General features: G+C 37.1%; 3 protein-coding genes and 1 pseudogene across 3 annotated transcripts; 1 reads left to right on the plus strand and 3 right to left on the minus strand.

The window, feature by feature from the left end:
* Positions 1-3,713: 3,713 nt before the first annotated feature.
* On the minus strand, positions 3,714-4,561 carry LOC137643883 (uncharacterized; annotated as a pseudogene).
* A 407-nt stretch (positions 4,562-4,968) lies between these two features.
* On the plus strand, positions 4,969-8,148 carry LOC137643886 (uncharacterized). The gene is made up of 2 exons (XM_068376625.1): positions 4,969-5,145; positions 7,442-8,148. The coding sequence occupies exons 1-2, from the start codon at positions 4,975-4,977 to the stop codon at positions 7,994-7,996; spliced, it is 726 nt and encodes a 241-aa protein (XP_068232726.1). The 5' UTR covers positions 4,969-4,974; the 3' UTR covers positions 7,997-8,148.
* LOC137643885 (uncharacterized) lies at positions 5,244-9,709 on the minus strand. The gene is made up of 2 exons (XM_068376624.1): positions 8,157-9,709; positions 5,244-6,600 (listed from the first exon to the last, which is right to left on the minus strand). Exons 1-2 carry the CDS (start codon positions 8,403-8,405, stop codon positions 6,406-6,408), a joined length of 444 nt encoding a protein of 147 aa, XP_068232725.1. The 5' UTR covers positions 8,406-9,709; the 3' UTR covers positions 5,244-6,405.
* A 3-nt stretch (positions 9,710-9,712) lies between these two features.
* LOC137644209 (uncharacterized) lies at positions 9,713-12,664 on the minus strand. The gene has a single exon (XM_068377209.1). The coding sequence runs from the start codon at positions 12,662-12,664 to the stop codon at positions 9,713-9,715; it is 2,952 nt and encodes a 983-aa protein (XP_068233310.1).
* Positions 12,665-20,726: the final 8,062 nt, after the last annotated feature.

Below are 20,726 nucleotides of genomic sequence, written 5' to 3' on the forward strand. Positions count from 1 at the left end.
AGACTTTCAAGATTTTTGGTGGTCAATCTATTCTGAAGAAGTGTTTTAATTCTTTCATTTTACCTTGTTTCGAGTATTGTTCTCCTGTCTGGTCTTCAGCTGCTGATTCTCATCTTAATTTGTTGGACAGGAACTTATGGTTTATTGAATTTCTTATTCCTGATCTAGATATTAATCTTTGGCACCGTCGTTCAATTAGTTCATTATGCATGTTGCATAAGATTGTTTATAATTCTGAACATTCTTTACATTCAAATCTTTCCAGACAGTTCCATCCGGTTCGTAATACTAGGCATGCAGCTAATTCTAATAGTCAGGCCTTCTCCATCATGACGCTCAATACTAAACAGTACTCTAGAAGTTTTATTCCAGCTGTGACCAAGTTGTGGAATGATCTTCCTAATCGGGTAATTGAACAGACTTACATAAGCCCTTTTATAGTTTATATATCAAATGTCTGTTTTGATATTGTTAATGTTTATAAAATATTTCATTTCTAATTTTTCATTACTTCTGATATCGTTTATTTATTTCCTTATTTCCTTTCCTAGGTGGGCCATTTTTCCCTGTTTGAGCCCTTGGGCTTATAGCATCATTCATCATCATCATCATCTCCTAAGCCTAATGACGCAAAGGGACTCGGTTAGATTTCGCCAGTCGTCTCTATCTTGAGCTTTTAAATCAATACTTCTCCATTCATCATCTCTACTTCACGTTTCTTAGTCCTCAGCCATGTAGGCCTGGGTCTTCCAACTCTACTAGTGCCTTATGTAGCCCAGTTGAAAGTTTGGTGAACTCAAAGCCAATATTGTCCTTGGGTGAACTAATCTCTCTTGGGGAGTGCGAAGAGCATGCCCAAACCATCTCCATCTGCCCCCTCACCATGATCTCATCCACATATTGCACTCGAATTAACTCTCTCATAGTTTTATTTCTAATCCTCTCCTGCCATTTGACTCCCAAAATTCTTCTGAGGGCTTTGTTCTCAAATCTACTAAATCTGTGTGATATTGTTTTATTGCTTAATATGGTAGTGGGTTCAATTGTTTTAAGCTGTAATTTATATCTTTGTGGAAGTGATGGGTGGGATGCCTTGTAGTGAGTGGCTGTATAAGTTATATATCTAAAAATACGAATTTTGTCTTCATAAGTGGTAACGGTGAATTAGAATAGTGCAAATTTTTACTTGTCTATTGGGGACGGGACTTTAGTTTATGCCATACATTTCCAAACTGAATTTAGTAGAAGGATGGTAACTTTCGGTGGCATAAGCCATGATATCCAAAATTTAAAACCACCACCTCACAGTTGACTTGATATTGTCTCCTGAAGATGACTCTCTGATACTTTGTGATGATGGCGCTAACGGATAAAAAAAGATTTTGAGGCAAAAATTATGGCAAAAGACTACCGCAATCATATACAAACTGGGTTGGACTTGAGAGCCGCACACACAAAAACCCCACAAGACAGAAACCTCACTGATATAACCCCCCCTCCCCCCACATACAAACTACTTATCAATCTTTGTATAGGAATCCTTTTCCACTGGTTATTTATAAAGGTTACAAAATTGTCTTTCAAGGGTTTACTATAAAAACGATATTATATCATATTATCAGTATCCGCAAAGTAGCAACCTATCTGTAAATATTTGTAGTGATAATTCCATTTTGGTAGTTATTTACAATGATTAAAAGATCATTACAGTATTTTAAAATGGAACTTTAGGGTGAAAGCAAATTAATTCTATTTGTTTGTCCATCATGGAAGTCAGTCCTAAATAGAATCAAGTACACTCACATTTACCAAACATATTCTTACTGGAAACCCTAAATTAATTATTCATTTTAATACTTGGGTGTCCTTTTGGTCAGGATATATCCTTTAAATAGAAACCTTTAAAGCTGGCAAATTCCCTTAATAATGAGTATGACAAATTAGTAAATTTCATAAAATATTTTTATATCAAATGTTCCCCATAAAAACGAATTCCTTATTTCCTGTTTGAGTAAAGGTATGATTTTTGTGTCTATCATGAGAAAATGATAGATATCGTATTCATCATTTATATCATATTTTTCTTAAATTACCTTTAAAATGGATTTAGCAGTTTGATTAATACAAAACTTTATATATACACACATGAATATATACAGTATGTATGTATGTATGTATATATATATATATATATATATATATATATATATATATATATATATATATATATATATATGTGTGTGTGTGTGTGTGTGTGTGTGTGTGTGTATGTGTATATATATATATATATATGTGTGTATATATATATATATATATATATATATATATATATATATATGTATGTATATATATATATATTAATATATATATATATATATATATATATATATATATATATATATATATGCAAACTTATAAATATATATATATATATATATATATATATATATATATATATATATATATATATATATATATATATATATATATATATATATACACACACTTGGTCAGTGAGTCATGGTCTGTGTGAATGAAATATGAAGGGGGAGGGGGGCGTTGAAGGTACCATTACATAAATCCCTTCTTAAGGCCATATAGCCGATAATTGTGGAACTTAAAAATTAATAATCATTTCATCAGACTCGCAAACTGAACATTTTGGAAGTTTGGTGGATTTACTCGACGTTTGAATTAGATCTAGATTTGGGGGTACTTCAAGAGGTGCCCTCTAGTTTATATATTGATAGGTCTGTTTTAGTGTTTTTATTGATATTAAAATATTTTGCATTAATTATTCATTACTTCTCATATAGTTTAATAGCTTCCTTAATTCCTTTCCTCCTGTTGGAGCTCTTGGGCTTATATCATCATGTTTTTCCAGCTGGGTTTGTAGCTTAGCTAGTAATAATAATAACAATAATAACAATAATATATATATATATATATATATATATATATATATATATATATATATATATATATATATATATATATATGTCCATCCATATACCAAGGCACTTCCCCCAATTTTGGGGGGTAGCCGACATCAACAAATGTAACAAAAAACAAAAAGGGGACCTCTACTCTCTACGTTCCTCCCAGCCTGACAAGGGACTCAACCGAGTTCAGCTGGTACTGCTAGGGTGCCAGAGCCCACCCTCCCCCGTTATCCACCACAGATGAAGCTTCATAATGCTGAATCCCCTACTGCGGCTACCTCCGCGGTCATCTAAGGCACTGGAAGAAGCAGCGGGGGCATAAAAACCATTAGAATAGCGCCAACGTTATCCCTGCGTGTCGTAAGAGGCGACTAAAAGGGACGGGACGAGGGGGCTGGGAACCCCCTCTCCTGTAACTAATATCCTGTGAGACATCGACAAATATATATATTTATCTATATATAATTTATTGATATGTATGTATGCATATACATGTATATTAATACATTATATAAATATATATATATATATATATATATAGAGAGAGAGAGAGAGAGAGAGAGAGAGAGAGAGAGAGAGAGAGAGAGAGAGAGAGAGAGAGAGAGAGGTTAAGGCTTGGTCCAGTAAATAAGGAAAAGGTTTAAAATGAGGATTACGTACCTTTTACTAATAGGTATAATTACCATATAAATAAAACAGTAAAAAAGAAAAAAAACTCTTTAATATAGAGTCTAACATGAGACCAAATCATATTCTTGTTTTGTTGCTTTTCTTCCTGTTGACTTTTGCAATAAGGTCCATTCCGTCATGAGATTAGCAGGCTACGATAAAAATATGTGATTTCCTTCATATGTTCTACAAGTTACGATGAAAATATGTGATTTCCTTCATATGTTCTACAAGTTACCATAAAGCTGATATGCTCGAGCCTGACATTCTGATAGTGCTAGAGCTCTCTCCAACCGGATAAGTTTATCTATGTACTCCACTGTGGAGAGAGGGTTTGGCTTCAATTCGATTTCCTTCAGTCTCTGAAGACTTTTCTTCAGTTTCTGTCAATCCGAAAACTTTTAACTGAACTGCATCAAATTCATCTATCACCCTTTTTATAAGATTTTCTGCTGAAAGTTTCTTTTCTGTAGGTTCTTGATATCTCCTCTGTAGATCCTTAGCAGTTCTTTTCACTATTTCCTGCTTACATAGAATATTATAAGGGAAATTTCCATGAATGTTCCTGTGACACTTCCCTGGGCAAATGCGGCAATATTCATTTGTAATAGCCCAACAATCGCTCTTTGCGCTGTCATCTCCTATTCCGTAGCTTTTATGGCAAGTTCGGTAACATTCTAAACATTTAATTACGTACTGTCCAGGTGGAAGGGATTCGTTCACAAAGGTGTCTTCAGTAACTGTATACTCAAAATCCTTGTTTTGTTCGATATCAGCGTGATGTGTTTTGAGAACAGCTACTTCTTTACTTAATTGTTCTAATTTGTTCAGATGAGTCAAATTATCTATATTGATGCAAGCTATGGAAACCTCCAGTTGATGGCGTTCATTAAGAACATCCTTAGTTAGAGTAAAGGGGCCCATACAAGTTCAAAAAAAGCGTCAAAATTTGAGTGTGAGTAGGACGTTTTGATGTTAAAAAAGATTTGAAGCAAAATTTTGATTGATCAAATCCGTTTGATATTTTTTGACGAGTCGTCAAATTTTTGATGCGTGTGTGGGCTCCTGTCAAAATTTTGATCAAACTTTTTAGTTCGCAGGTGACTGACGAAGAGATACGATCGCCATGTCTGTGAAGAAAGAGGCCGAAAAGAAATTTTTGATTGAAGTTTTAGGAGTGTATCAGACCTTGCCAGTCTTGTGGAGAATTAAGTCGGATGATTATAGCAATCGTGCTAAGAAAGCCGAAGCCTATGACATTCTACTGCAGAAATATCGTGAGCATTTTACTTCCGCCACATTAGAAGATCTGAAGAAAAAAGTAAATAATCTGTGAACAAATTTTCGCAATGAACTACAAAAAATGGACAAAAGTGGCAAATCAAGTGCCGGAACTGAAGACCTGTACGAGTTACGGGCGTGGTTCATGGAGGCTATGATGTTCTTGAGAGACCAGGAGACTCCTGCCGAGTCGAGAAGCACCTTGTCCAATAGCGATGATAATGACACAAGCGATAAACAAGGAACAATTTATGTTAGTTTATATGTTTTCTTTGACAATTAGGAATTATTCTAGTAATATTGCAAACATTTACCAACACACATATTTTCTTCAATGAAATGATATCTTTTAGCCTATTTTTTTAGAGATGTCAAAGTTCATATTTGCCAATGCCGCTAATATCTTGAAAGATATTATGCTAATTTATGCAAAATTTGACTCTCACATGAAGTAGTATAGATTATATGAAGCGTTAACATAATATTGACTAGGCTATCAAATGTGTTTATATTTGGGATGATAATGAATTTTAGTGTGGTAAATTCCCATTTTTTACAGTTACCTTATCTTTTACGCACCAATATTACACTGTTTGGAAAGGGGAAAAAAACCCACAATATATTTACACTATATCTAATAAAGTATTGTCGATAAATCATGTGTTTAGACTATTTATATTTTCGCTAGGTATAACTACTTACTAATCATCTCGATAACTGATACATCGATAAAGAAAACCCTTATTGTAGATAACCTAAAATTATAATAGAAAAACTATAATAAATAAATGCATACGGTCTGGCCGGCGACTTCATTTTGCTTTCCCCGAATTTGTGGGAGTCCAGCGTATCGAGCAAGCACTTGCTGGCCAGAGTCAGTCCCTACAATTCTGTTTGCATGAAATTATTACGCAATTTTGGCATCTTGCCAAGGAACACATCCTTCTCTGCAGAAGTATTGGCGGTAAGAATCTCGCACACCACGTACTACTTCTCCAATGTGTCTACTTCTACACATCTCCAGACCTTCCAGCTGATGTTGACCTTCTCGCAAGTCCCCCCGTTGTACATTGTAATTTGTATCTTCCCAGTGCATATTTCCACCCCTCAAGTAGCATATTTCTTGCGGAGGAAATTGTGTAGATAACAGCATGCTAGCATTACCGTCGTGGCTTTTTCAGGTTCCAGCTGTATAGTGTTTCGAATTACACCAAACCTGGCGGACAGTATACCAAAAGCATTTTCTGATACGCGCCTCGCCCTGCTCAAGCGATAATTGAACCCTCACTGATCATGATCTAACTTGCCTCCGTACAGTTTCAGAAGATTTTCTGACATTGCAAAAGCATCATCAGCAACGAAAACGTACGGCATCTTTCTTCGGTTATGAACGATGGGCTCTGGTTCTGGGAGGTTCAAAGCAGCTTCTTCAAGGCGTTGGCCGAATTCAGTTACAGATATTACTCCTCTATCGGAAACGCGACCATTTACGCCTATGTCTGCCATAATGAATTCATAATTGGTTATTGACGACATCCATGAGTACAATGCTGAAGAACTTTTTATAGTTGAAGTAGAATGATCCAGACTTGACTGATTTTTTTATCGGGATGAGCTTTCCGTCTATGGCACCTAAACAGTTAGGAAAATGCCAGGCCGACTTGAAGGTGTCACTCGTCATAATCCATTCTTCTGGTGTTTTCGGCGTCTGAAAAAGAAATTAAGGGTTGTTACTGAAAACTGACTATAATTTGTGATTTCACTACCAAATGGCGTTTAAGCAAATGAAACTAAATTTTAATCATTTTTAGGGGATACATTGGGAATTAGAGATTTTGGGTGGGAGAGGTCAGGGATGGTTTCATGGGGGGGTTACCCCAAATGCTGGTTGGATAGCTGTCAGTCGGTCACAAATTTAGTAATCAGTCGGTCCAAAAATTCATAAAATTGCGCGTTTTTTAATAAATTATTTAATTTTTAACAATAAAATTTATATTTTAAAAAAAAGTGTGATGTCAAAAAAATATTTTGACCAACTCCACAAATTTTTTGCCCAAGTTGGTCCAAAAATTCATGAAATCCTGCACTTTTTCCTAAAATCAAATGAGTTTCTTAAAAAAAAAAAAGTCCAATTTTTCCTAAAAAAAACTACCTAATTTAGAGAATTTTGGACCTACTATTATGAAATTTTGGACCTCAAAATATTTATACTAGTCGGTCCTGCATGTAAATCCTGAGTATGCACTAACTGTCATCACCCACGCCGACGATAGTCATGACGTGGATAATGTTTTTGTCGTCTCTGTATTTCTGGGTGTCTGTTCCCGGAATAACTCAAGAAATATTGGGCCAATCAAGTTCAAACTTTACACACTCGTAGGACTTGGGAAGTTCTGGAAATGTCTGTAAATTCAGGTCATGATGCCAAAGGTCAAGGTCACAGAAGGACAAAGTGTAGAAAAACGTTTTATGATAGGGTGGCTGAGGTGTGGATTTGTACTCGCAAGAGTAATTTTTTCTATTTTAATTTTTTTTTTATTCTGTTCCAGGATGGAGATGACTCAGGAGACAGTACTAAAGAAAGAGAAAGCGAGAACTGTGAGGGGTCACTTCCAGCGATTACACGCCCACTGACCTTGCCGAAGAAGCAGTCATCTTCCAGTCCGTCCATATCTCTCGGCAGAAAACGCAAGCCAGTCACGGAAGCCAAGAAAGCGGAACTCCTGTCATTGGCAAAAGCACGGTTAACTGAGCCGGAGGACTGGTACCTGAGCCAATCAATGACATGGGTGCATGAACTGAAATGTTTGGATGCCACACAAGAGCTGTTTGTGAGGAAAGCCATAAACGACATATTGTTTGAAGCTCGATGCGGCATGCTGCACAGAAATTCAGTGCAAATCAATGGCAACACCACAACCCCATTCAGCAGTCGATGCAGTACCCCATGTGTCTCCGTTGGCCACTACCAAGTTCAGTCTGACTCTGCACCTTCTTTCATGAATAATTACCAGGGCGGACATTTCTCGCAAGTGGCAACTGAATCCCCTAAAATCAGAAGCAACCTGTCCGAGTATTTTGGTAACTTCAGTCCTACCGATTGACGCTTACAAGTGTTGGACTGTGAAGATTGATATATCTTGTTCATGTACAAGTTTAACAGACAGTACATGTTCTCAGTTGATTTTCATTTTCATTGCTTTGGTACAATTATAAAGCTTAACAAACAGTATATGCTTTCAAGTTATTTACGACCTTACTTACCTTTATAGGCTGCTGACGCTTCAGACAAAGGATGATGGCCTCGCAGGTATCAATAACCAACTTTCCAATCGCTTGCGGAGATCTTGCTGTCATAAATATCAAGTCTTCAAAGGAATTTCCAGACACCAGGTACCTGAGTGTGATGGACAAGCGTTCACTTGGTGATATGGATGGATGCATGCCAGTGTCTTCTTTCCTTATCAATGGCTCGACAAGGCTGAGTAACTCATCGAACGATGGTACATCCATTCGAAGGAAGTTACAGAAGTCCTCTGGTTCGTTAACACGTAATTCTTGGAGGAGGTTGACGTATCCGTAGGTTTCCCGTTTTAAAAACCAGTCTTTTTGTCATGCCATTTCACACATGACTTTTCACTAAACTCTTGCCTTCGTCAATTGTCCTTACCTAAGTTTGGAGCACCATTCAATTTAGCAAAATCGACTACTCCTGGCTAGCCTATCTATAACAAACCAAGATTGACACAAGCTAATACCGTGTACATCATAGGTACAAGCTAATACTCTAAACCCAGACTTAAGATAACTTGACTCTTGCTGTGGAGAAGGACGGATCTTCATTTGCAGTGGATGTTGAGGGAAAGGCTGGTTCCCGGGTTTTTTTTTTTATTCTTATTACAATTGCTAGTACATGATTGGTACTCCAAACTGGTACCCTGTAATACAAAGTCTGCGTTTAGGACAGCGATCCTATGTCAAACAACATGCAATTCGTATCCTAGGCTATACTGTACTCTTACCTAACCTACTGGTTACACTGCACAGTTAGCCTGGCAACTCAAAGAATAAACTTCACAAATCTGAGAATAATATTACACATCTTTTAACTTACGGTTAGTGGCACAATTCCAACTACATATGCAAGCACAGCATAAAGCAGTTTCAATACTGGCAAAATTATCGTACTTTATTTGATACATTTAAAAAGATAACCACAATAGACAATATCAAGTGTTATTGAAACATCAGTTATAATTAAGACAAATGCATACCTTTTACAATGGAGAAAGTAAGAATTTCACATAATAATAAGGGGGAGCAGCACAGTTTCCCCTCTACACTGGTCGCTGTCGGCTCGAAGAGTGCGCTCTGAGCTTACCTAGCACCGCTACGCCCGAGGCTCACACAACTACGCCTCTGTTTACCTTGGCACTCAATCACAAACTCTCGACCACAGACACAACTACTCCTTGGTTACGCCTCGCTACACCTCTGCGTATGAAAACTCGATCCTACCCATCTCAACTAGGTGTGGCTAACATAACATTTTGATGAGATGAAAACCAATTCGTTTATTAAGTCTATTAATCGTAAATGGAATTACCATTCAGTTAAATGAAACATTTCTGTCATTACATTTTGACCATTTCCGACGTTTACCAGGAGGTTTATCAGAGTCCAATGCCAACACTAGTGCTAGGGTCACTGATGCAGCCATGTCGAAGATTTTTACGATACTAAATTTTGATGGGAAAAACGCCTAAACATGTGTGGGCAATTATGCATCAAAATTTTGTATCAAACTTACACATCAAATTTTAATGCAAAATTTTGAGGCTTTTTATGAACATGTGTGGGCCCATAACCCCCTTACTTTCAGTTAGATTCATATCTTTCAAAAACTTCCTAAAAATCTTTTCTCCCATTTTCCAGAACAAGGCATTTAAATTATCATCAACCTTGTCATCATCGTCTAGATCTTGATTCTCTACAACATTATTACATGCATAGAGAGAAGAATTATTGAACTTGAAGTATTTTTTGTAATGCAATTTTGCTTTGTTAATGTCACTGAGTACTTGGGGTGGCTGACCATCAGCAAAGGTAAGTAACAGGAATATATTCTCAGCAATATCCATTCCAAACAGAGACAATATTTGATAAAAAATATATCTTTGGGTTGGAGTAAAAATACGAAGAGAAGACTGGACGACAAAGCCTACCGCATCAAGTTTGTCGATCCCACCCTTACCGCCAGTGGAGAAAAATGAGCGTATTTGCTCTGTTATTTCTTTATCTCTTTCTATGCCTTCGTCATCACCAAAGCCTGGAGTATCAATAATTGTTAGACTATAAGGTATTTTAAAACCTTCTCGATGATGTATTGTGTAAGATGATATAGACCTGGTTTGGCTTTTTGCTTGGTTGTACCTTTCTGACTCTGTGATCATTTTAAAGCGAAAGTTGTCATTCCAGTTAACACCAAAAATGTAGTTGATTATTCCATTGATTAAAGTTGTTTTACCTGATCCAGTAGAACCAACAAACATGACTACTTTTCCTGGCATTGCATCTTTTTCCTCACCAAATTCAAATTTCTGAAACTTATATTCTTGGTTTGAAGCAGTTAGTCTTAAATTTGGTTTATATATCTTGATATCTCCATCATCTAGCTTCTGTGATTGTCGACATAATTCATATTTCAATAGCTCTTGGGGATTAGCTGGGATCATAAAATCAGAACTGGTTTCACTATCAAGACTCTTGCTGCAATGGTCACATACACAGTTTACTTTGAATTTGTAGGTGACATTGGGATTTATATCTATATTAACAGACTGCCTTTCAAATGGCAAAGATATTAAGTCTTCCCAGTCAGAGTCGTCTCGTTGCTGCTTTACAACATACTTGATCCTTGGGCACTGAGTTCCAATGTGCACTAGCTTTGACCATTTAATCTCAACTTCTGAAAGAGATATCTGACAGGCCACAGGTTTCCCAGGTCGACTAGTAGGTCTTGTTTTAACCGTTTCATACAATTCACTTTCAAAACTAACCCCAAGTCGGCAAGAACTTTGGGCACTAACCTTGTACTCACAACCAGGTTGAAGACCAAGAATTAGATATCTTGTGGCACTAGAGTCTGCATATTGAATAACAATTGGACTCTTCTTAGTAGTATATTCACATAAAATCTTATATTTAATAATGTTAGATGTACCATAAAGTGGTTTTTTCCAGCAGACCATAATATTATCATGGGTAGTTTCATTGTTGTCTATGCTTAAATCAACTGGAGCTGAAGGTATTATGAAGTCTTCTTGGGAGAGACTACCATTATTGTAGTACCTTATTTTCGCTTGAAACTCATTTGAATCCGAAGACTCCTCAGCAATGATGAAGCTAACATCAGGGTCGTCTTTGTTAACATCAAAGAAATCCCTGAACTGTCTGGCTTTTTCCATCATTGTACTTTCATTTTCTGTTATCCTCAGTGGAATTCTTTCATTTTCTTCAATAAAGCATTCATCACTAACTAAACTCTTCTTATTTAGGTATCTAGACATGTTGTTCAAATGTGAGTTGGACTTAGGCATCAAGATAGAAAAACATAGAACTTGTGAATGATTAGGACTCATTACCGTAGACTGTAAATCACCTGGTTTTGACGCAAAAGGAATCTGACTAAGAGCAGATATATATTGCATAAGAATTTGTACCTGGATTTGTTTTTTTTTCACCCATCTGTTAAGGGCTTCATCACAAAACGGTGATGTTTCCTTTTTTCCTAAGATATGTGCTAGCTCACTCTCCTCTTTATTTCCACCCCTGATGCTTGGAAGAATTTGTGCTAGATCTTCCCGGAATCCTAATTTATAGGCTGCCAACAAAGCTCTAAAACTTTTGATCTCATCTCGAATTCCCTGAAAATTATTAACTGCTTGTGTTCCGAGAAGATCATTGCATTTCACATCAAGTTCATAAAGATTTTCCAAGTAAGTTTCTGTTTCATTGATAAGCTGAGAACTGATCTCTCTGACAAGCTTGCAAGCCCTACTATCCAATTTGGTAAGAGGGTATAAACGTGCACTTATGGGAACATAATTTTCTCCATCTGTTCCAGTATTATTTGCTATTTCTTGGTAGAACCGAACAGCTTCTTCAAATGTCGACGGGTTTACACGAGGTAAGAAATCTCCAAAATATCTGCATCTAAAATGAAGGCTTTCTTGTTTCTGATTTTCGTTTAGATCTAATTCTCCTTTTCCATTAATCATCAATTTTGGTATGTCCCTCACCATAGCACGGAGGTTTCCACTAATATTCCTTTCTGTAGAATCTGAAGATATCTCTCGGTCAAAAACAAAAAAAGCACTTCCTCCATAAGTAATCCCCGTTACAACATGTGTAGCAATATCATGTTCAAAAACATCTGGGTGCATAATCTTCCCTTTCCCTAGCTGTTCCATAGTCATCCTCTCAGTTCTAGAGGTGCATTTGTATTTTAGTGTAACCCTTTCCACATACTTTGAAGATTTTCTATTGTCAAGGTATTTTGCAGAACCAGAAACTTCCAGGAGACCTCCCAAGAAGCTAAGCTTTAAGCCGGCATTGACATTGAGGGCTGAAGACTTGTCATTGATGGTATCAGAACTGATAATTTCAAAATCAGCAGAAGTAAGAGGCTGTACAACCTTTTCATTCAGTTTGGATTCGTCCCACAGTGTAACACCTTCAATAACCTGATCAGATCTACAGTCATAGAGCATACCTAAATAAAAAGACCTTCCCAGTGTTGAAATTGAGAGATTTTTATTGCTAATATCATTTGCCATCTTGAAAAACTATTTATTTGCCCGTCCTATTGTCCTCCATAAGTAAATCTCAAGAAATGTCACTGACTTGAGAGTTGATTACTCCTATGGTAGGAAAGAGCCTAATCACTATTGGAATCTTGATTTGAATGTTATGGCGACGTCTGTAAAAGAGAAAAGATATTTTTTAGTGATGGAGTAGAGATGAGATATTGAGAAATCAAGAGTCCTAAACGTAACCCTTAAAAATGCTTGTATGACTTGATTAAATGGTAATAAAGAAAAATATATAAAACACCACATGAGAGAAAAGAATACTAACCAAAATATAGAAACGAAATGCTTTTTTACCTACACTACAAGTTTTTTATGGTGTTTCCAGAGTATTTTAAATAGTGAATGATTGTAATTTGTAAGAACCTTATTATCTGAATATATTAGCAATTAAAAAAGGCATAGATAAACGCATATAGGCCTGAAAGCCTCGAATGCAACATATGAAACATTTATTTATTCTTATATTTTTTTATACATTCTTGAGATTCACATTAATAATTCACACATCCTTACTAAATATATATCAATGCCCCCTTTAGTGTAAAACAAGAAAAAGTCAACTATGATGCAAAAAACAAACATCTAAATGTGAAGAATTGGGCCATCTCTACATCAACTTTAAGTCGCCAATTACCTGCAAAAATTTGCGTTTAAATGTACCGTAATGATAATTACTTACATAAATCTTGATGTGATACGGACTAAAGGTTTAAGATCTTACCACCATGTTTTCAGCAAAGGATGAACGAGTCAGACGGGCAAAGTACGAGAGGCGTTAATTAATGAATTCCCCTGTCCCAGTTAGGATTATTATATCTGACTGAAATTTCACCTGTGTATTTGGTACATTAGTGTATAGGGCTCATGATAATTTGCAGCACTGAACTCACATTTCTTCCTTTTTTACAGGTGATACATTGAAGTAAGTTGTGACTATGGACCCAGTCGAGTACCAAGCAGTGATCAGGTTTCTATATTTGAAAGGTAGCACGCTAAAATAGACCTTTGATGAAATGAAACAAACTTATGGAGATGCTGCCCCATCATATGATGTTGTAAAACACTGGCATCGCAAGTTCAAGTGTGGCCGAATATATGTCGACCAGCATCCATTCCTGGACGCCCCCATTATGCCATTGATGAAGGGACCATCCATAAAGTAGACGCTGCTATTTTAAAAGACCGCTGTATAACTGTTCTTTAGTTAGCCCAAATTGTGAATATAAGTGTAGGGTCTGTGGAAAAAATCATTCAGGATCATTTGCACATGCATAAGGTGTCTGCATGATAGATTCCCAGGCTCCTTTCTCCTTTTCAGAAGTAAGAACGAGTGCATTGACAGACTTAGCACGCAGGATGAAACATAGATCAATCACTAAGATCCTGACACTAAAGTCCAGTCTATGCAGTGGAAGCACTTTGACTCACCGCCCCCAAAACAAGGCAAGGTTAAGCTCACCGTCTTTTGGGACCAGCATGAAGTAGTGATGATGGATTTCCTGGCCAAGGATACCACAATTACTGAGACTTGCTATGCTTCACTACTGCGTAAACTGAGAGAATCCATCAAACTCAAAAGGTGCATCAGGCTGATAAGAGGGGTCCAACTCCTGCAAGACAATGCTCCAGGCCACAACTGGCATATCGCCAAGAGAGAAGCGCACTTTTGTAGCTATGAAATTCTTCCGCACCCCTTACTCTCCTGACTTTCACCTCTTTCCAACCATGAAGTAATTTTTGAAGGGAACACGTTTTCCAGATGATGAGACACGGATTTCCAAGGTGGAATCATGGTTTGAGGCTCAACCCATCAACAAAGTGTCTAGAGTTGTGTAAAACGATGGGGGAAAAATGGATAACCCTGGCTAGTGCCTATTTAGAGAAAGACTAATAACTCTTCCAATTTTGGTTCGTCTATGTCTGTTGGAAGTGAGTCAGGTGAAATCGTTAATGAACACCCCTCGTATTTCTTATGAATTTAAAAGTGTAACCTAGGAAAATGAATTCTTATCTATAATATATGCTGATAAATTAATTACTGAATATTCTTTGAATGTACAGTCAAAAGCAAATGTCCTGTCGTCTCCGGTCCACCTCTGTCACCCCCAATATCTATAGATTCCAGAATTTCAGGTGTAGAAGAGTTTGGTAGTTAGGGGAGAGGGCAACGGGCAAAGGAAGAACGACGGTGGGCCGGGGAAGTACCTAGAGCTGTAAGGGGTATGATGGTAGGAGAACCACAAAAAATTGTGGATGAACGTAAATTCAGTAAAATTTCCCCAGATCTTAATTCTATCATTATAGAATTAGAGATTAGTTCATCAAACTTTCAACTTGGCTCCAAAAAGCACAAGGAGGGTTGGAAAACAGACTTACATGGCTGAGGACTATAAAACATAAAGTCAGAGATGATGAATGGAGACGTATTGATTTAAAAGCTCAAGACAGAGATGACTGGTGAAATCAAATTGCAGCCCTTTGCGTCTATAGGCGTAGGAGATGATTTTATATAATATAAATATACATATATATATATATATATATATATATATATATATATATATATGTATATATATATACATATATATATATATATATATATATATATATATATATATATATATATATATATATATATATATATATATATATATATATATGAAGAGTGTGATTCTAAAGGCGTAAATGGTGGGGTAGGGCAGAGGAAGTGTTCTGTTATGGGGAAGGAAGCATTTTATTTGAAAGTAATAGGGAACTGATGTCTCGTGTCAAATTACCACGTGGTGGTCCACAATAATTACTTAATGCGCTGACAGACTTGGGACTTTACCAGTGATCTAACACAGCCACACTTTAACTAGACTTTTCCAGTCATTATCCCACTACTGCAACTCTATCTACTACAATTTACCAAGGGAGCAACTAAAGAAATTACAAAACATAATAAACAGAGGAGCAAGACTGATAAAAGGTGTCCCACCTAGAGAAAGGATCACCCCTATACTAATCGATTTACACTGGGTGCCGATTAAAGCAAGAATTGAATTTAAAATATGTACAATAACCCACCAAGTTATCAGAACCTGGCGTCCAAAATACTTAAGAGAATTGCTACATATTGCGCAGCCAACAAATCGCAGCCAACAAATCGTGTCGACACGAGAATAGTTACAGATGGCTTCAAACTGTTGGAACCTACTATGCATTTCAGAGTACGTGTTATATCATTTATCGCAAATATCTTCTCAACAAACAGTTGAATCACTGTGATATTTTGACACAGCTTGTTTGACACCTTCCGCTAATTTATGAAACTACAGTGCATTGCTAAGTATGTTTCATTAAAGAGCTTACTCTTGGCTTTCAAGGACAAGTTGGCGAGAGCCGAGAAGGCATTCGGATAAAGGAAGGCTTTCCCTGACGTAGGCCTGGCGTGTGTCACAACCACAAATCCTCCACTCTAGTATTCCCTCTCCCTCCCTCCTTGCCCTCTTCTATCACGTATTCCCCCCCCCCCCTCTCTCTCTCTCTCTCTCTCTCTCTCTCTCTCTCTCTCTCTCTCTCTCTCTCTGCGCGTTGCATACGTGAGATAATTATCAAGTCAAGCCCATATTAATTATTGGCCTATAAAGGCAGATAACCCATAGGCATATACCAAGTACGGTTTGATCGTTTACACAAACCATCACGACTGTTGTCCTACTGCATTTGAGCGTTATACGGTGTTTGGTAGGCGAAAAGGTTAACGTGGGAACTAACCTCATACAGCACTTAAGCAACATCCAAAGATGCTGGACCAGCAATCACTATCGTTTGCAGAAATAAACACCCTCTCATGCGTGGCAATACAATACTTTCGAGTTATCTGTCATAATGGATAAGTAACATCCGCATGGCTTCATATCTCCTGTACAAGGTGAGAGAGAGAGAGAGAGAGAGAGAGAGAGAGAGAGAGAAGAAGTGGGGGATACGGGATAAGAGGAAGGTAAGGAGGGAGGGGAAGACTGGAGTTGAGGAAGAGTGGTTATTATACACGTCACAACTTCGTCACAGAAAACCTTGTCCGAATGCCTACTCGGAACTCGCCACCTTGTCCTTGAAAGCCAAGAGTAAGCTCTCTAATGAAACACACTTGGCCATGCACTGTTGTGTCATAAATTAGCGGAGGGTGTCAAACAAGCTGTGTCAAAATGTCGCATTGATCCAACTGTTTGTTAAGAAGATATTTGCGAAAAAACGATATAACACGGACTTTGAAATGCATAGTGGCTTGTGTTTACGAGAGATTTTTCAGTTGGGTTATAATATATTTTCAAAATAAACATCGATCCTTTTTGTCAAGAAGTTGTTCGTGAGAATGGCATAGCAAATAACACAACAAATAAACCCTATAATTATAAGATAGAATCATTATAATGATAGCTTAAGAACTGGATAAATTATACTGAATTTACGTTCATCCATAATATATCGTGGTTCTTTTACCATCACACCCCTTATAGCTCTAAGTACTTCCCCGGCCCACCGTCGTTCTTCCTCTGCCCGTTGCCCTCTCCCCTAGCTACCAAACTCTTCTACACCTGAAATTCTGTAATCTTAGATATTGGGGGTGACAGAGGGGGACTGGAGACCTAAGGACATTTGCTTGTGTCTGTACACAACGTATAGAACAATGAACAATTTGCATGTTGTACTCAGTTTCTTCATTCGCAAGAAACCAGTCTATGTAAATAACAATAAAATGAAAACGAGTACACTTTAGCAGGGAGCGAGAAAAATCCTTAATTTTGGCTTACCATCGAGAGTACAGTCAAACAACTTTTCAGGATCGCGAGCTAATGTCACAAATCAGATTAAAATCCGACACACACACACACACACACACACACACACACACACACACACACATATATATATATATATATATATATATATATATATATATATATATATATATATATATATATATATATATATATATATATATATACAGAATTTGAATATACAGCAATTAGTTAAAAAGTTGTAATTACTTCATGTCTCACTTAAAACATTAGGTAATCCAACACAAATTAGAATACTTTTCGCTATCCCTGAATGGCGAAGGGATCCTATCAGTCTGGTGTCAAGGGAGGTACTGATAAGGGCAAACCAAGATAAGCGTATATAAGACTTTCAGCTCTGCTCCCAAAATGTTTTGACATATGAGCATACCAGATGTCTTTATGAACAAACTCGTAATTTCAAATTTTTCCTCCATTGATCTCATGTTATCTGAAGTTATTTCTTAGAGTATGGGAACGTAATTAATAATGAATCTTAATTACTGTTTTTTTTCGAAATCTAATGTTTCGAAAGGTGGATCCTTTACTATGTTGTTCATCAGAAAATAAAAAATTACGACGTAAATACCAACTACCCCATTTTCCATCTTTCCTGTTACACTTCATATTTGTTCGGCTTCCTATTCCCTCGGCTTCCTGTATGTTCGGCTTCTTAGTCTCAGACTCTTGTCCTTCGGCATAAGTGTATTAGAAATCATGGCCGCACACGAATACCACATTTTCACTGACTAAAATAAGGTATTCTCTTTTTACCCACCGCTATCCCAAGAGTCATTAAGTGGTCGGTTGCCGGATGCGCTCTCTCCAACGCTTTCTATCTAAGGCATCCTCTTCCACCAAACCTCCCTTCTCCATATCATCCTTCATCTTATCTTGCCATTTAATTCTCTGCCTCCCTCTCCGTCACCCACCCCGCAAAAGTATCTTCCCAGCCCCTCCCCACTCCCTCCCCACCATCCATCCTCAACATGTGCCCATACTATCTCAGTTGTGACACTCTTATCACCCCTCTAATCTTTACTACGCCTGCCATTATTTTGTCATTTTCCAATTATTCAAGCACATTGGAATGGGATTTTGCATGATCTTTTGTGCTTGAATTGGTCACAATTATATAGTAGTGTAGATCCTGTTGTCCCTTTGAATGAGAATCTAGTCAACATAATTGATAGGTGTATCCCTTCTCGTGTGCTAAGGTACCAAGTGAAGGACAAACCGTGGTTCAATGATGATTGTAGACGTGCTTATTTGGAAAAGCAGGAGGCCTATCATCTTTGGAAGGGTAACAGATCAGATTTGACCTGGAACAACTATACTCAGTTTCGAGCTTTTGCTCAGAGAGTTTATGCCTCAATTGAAAAGGAATACTATTTAACCATAAAAGAAACCCTTTTTGGTACAACTCAGGAACAGAAATGGTGGTCTACCCTTAAATCTATACTCTTTGGTGTAGATGTAACAGTTCCTCCTTTACTTAAACCAGATGGCCCAGTCACTCACTGTCCAAATGAAAAGGCAACCCTTTTGGCTGAGGTTTTTGACAATAAACAGGGTAATGAAAAACTTGAACTTCCTCATTCCTGTTTTCCTGAGCTAAACTAACTAGTTTAGCTTTTCGATCTCGTCAGATTAAAACTCTGTTGATGGACCTTGATGCTTATGGAGGTGTAGGCCCAAATGGTAGCTTTCCTTTGTTTTTTATAAAGACAGCAGATTTCTTAGCTCCAAAGTTATCTGTTATTTTCCGCAAGTTAGAAAGAAAAGGAGCTTTTAGCACTTGTTGGAGAATTGGTAATGTTACTCCTCTAAGTAAATGTGTTTGTGGTAGCTCAAGTCCCACTGATTACCGCCCAATTTCCATAACTCCCATATTATCTAAGGTTTTTGAACGTCTTAATGGGTTTGCTGAAGGTAATCATCTATTCCCCAGTTTGTAATTTGGTTTTCGTAAAGGCCTTGGAGCATGTGATGCACTTCTTACAATCTCCAATGCTGTACAGAAATCCCTTGATTGTGGTCAGGAAGTTTGTATGATTGGACTTGATTATAGTGCTGCTTTTGACCGTGTTAATCATGAGGCCCTTGTTTTCAAACTCAAACACCTGGGAGTGGGTGGCTCATTTTTTAGCATTATTATTGATTTTTAAGTAATAGAGTTGTTGTTGATGGGCACCATAGTGAGTATAGGAATATGATATCCGGTGTTCCACAGGGTAGTGTAACTTGGCCCATTACTTTTCATACTATATACACATGACATGTGGTTTGGCCTAGAAAACAAGATTGTTGCATATGCAGATGATGCTACTCTCTTTGCATCAATTCCATCCCCTGAATGTAGATCTGGGGTTGGTGAGTCCATTATTAGAGATTTAGCTAAAACCAGTGCATGATGGAAATTATGGGGTATGAAGCTGAATCTTAACAAAACTCAAAGTATGACTGTAAGTAGGTCAAGAACGGTGGCTCCTCAACATCCTGATTTCAGTATTTACGTTTCTTTAAATTTGTATGACTCTTTTAAAATTTTAGCTGTGATTCTCGACAGCAAATTTACTTTTGAGAAACACATTAGGTCTGTGTCTTCTTTAATTGCACAAAAAAATTGGCTTATTGAGAAAATCTTACAAGATTTTCGGTGATCAATCTATTCTGAAGTGTTTTAATCCTTTCATTCTACCTTGTTTTCAGTATTGTTCTCCTGTCTGGTGTTCAGCTGCTGATTCTCATCTCAATTTGTTAGACAAAAATTTACGGTCTACTAAATTTCTTATTCCTGATCTAGATATTGATCTTTGGCACTGTCATTCAATTAGTTCATTATGCATGTTGCATAAGATTTTTCATAACTCGACCATCCTTTACATTCACATCTCCTTGGACAATTCTATCCTGTTCGTAATATTAGGCAGACAGTTAATTCTAATAGCCAGGCCTTCTCCACCATGAGGCTCAATACTACACAGTATTCTAGAAGCTTTATTCCAGCTGTGACCAAGTTGTGAAATGATCATCCTAATCGGGTAGTTGAATCGGTAGAACTTCGAAAGTTCAAAGTTGGAGCAAATGTTTTTATGTTGACCAGGCTGATATGACTCTTTTTATAGTTTATATAT

The sequence above is a fragment of the Palaemon carinicauda genome, chromosome 7, assembly GCF_036898095.1.
Source record: "Palaemon carinicauda isolate YSFRI2023 chromosome 7, ASM3689809v2, whole genome shotgun sequence".
Classification (NCBI taxonomy): Eukaryota; Metazoa; Arthropoda; class Malacostraca; order Decapoda; family Palaemonidae; genus Palaemon; species Palaemon carinicauda.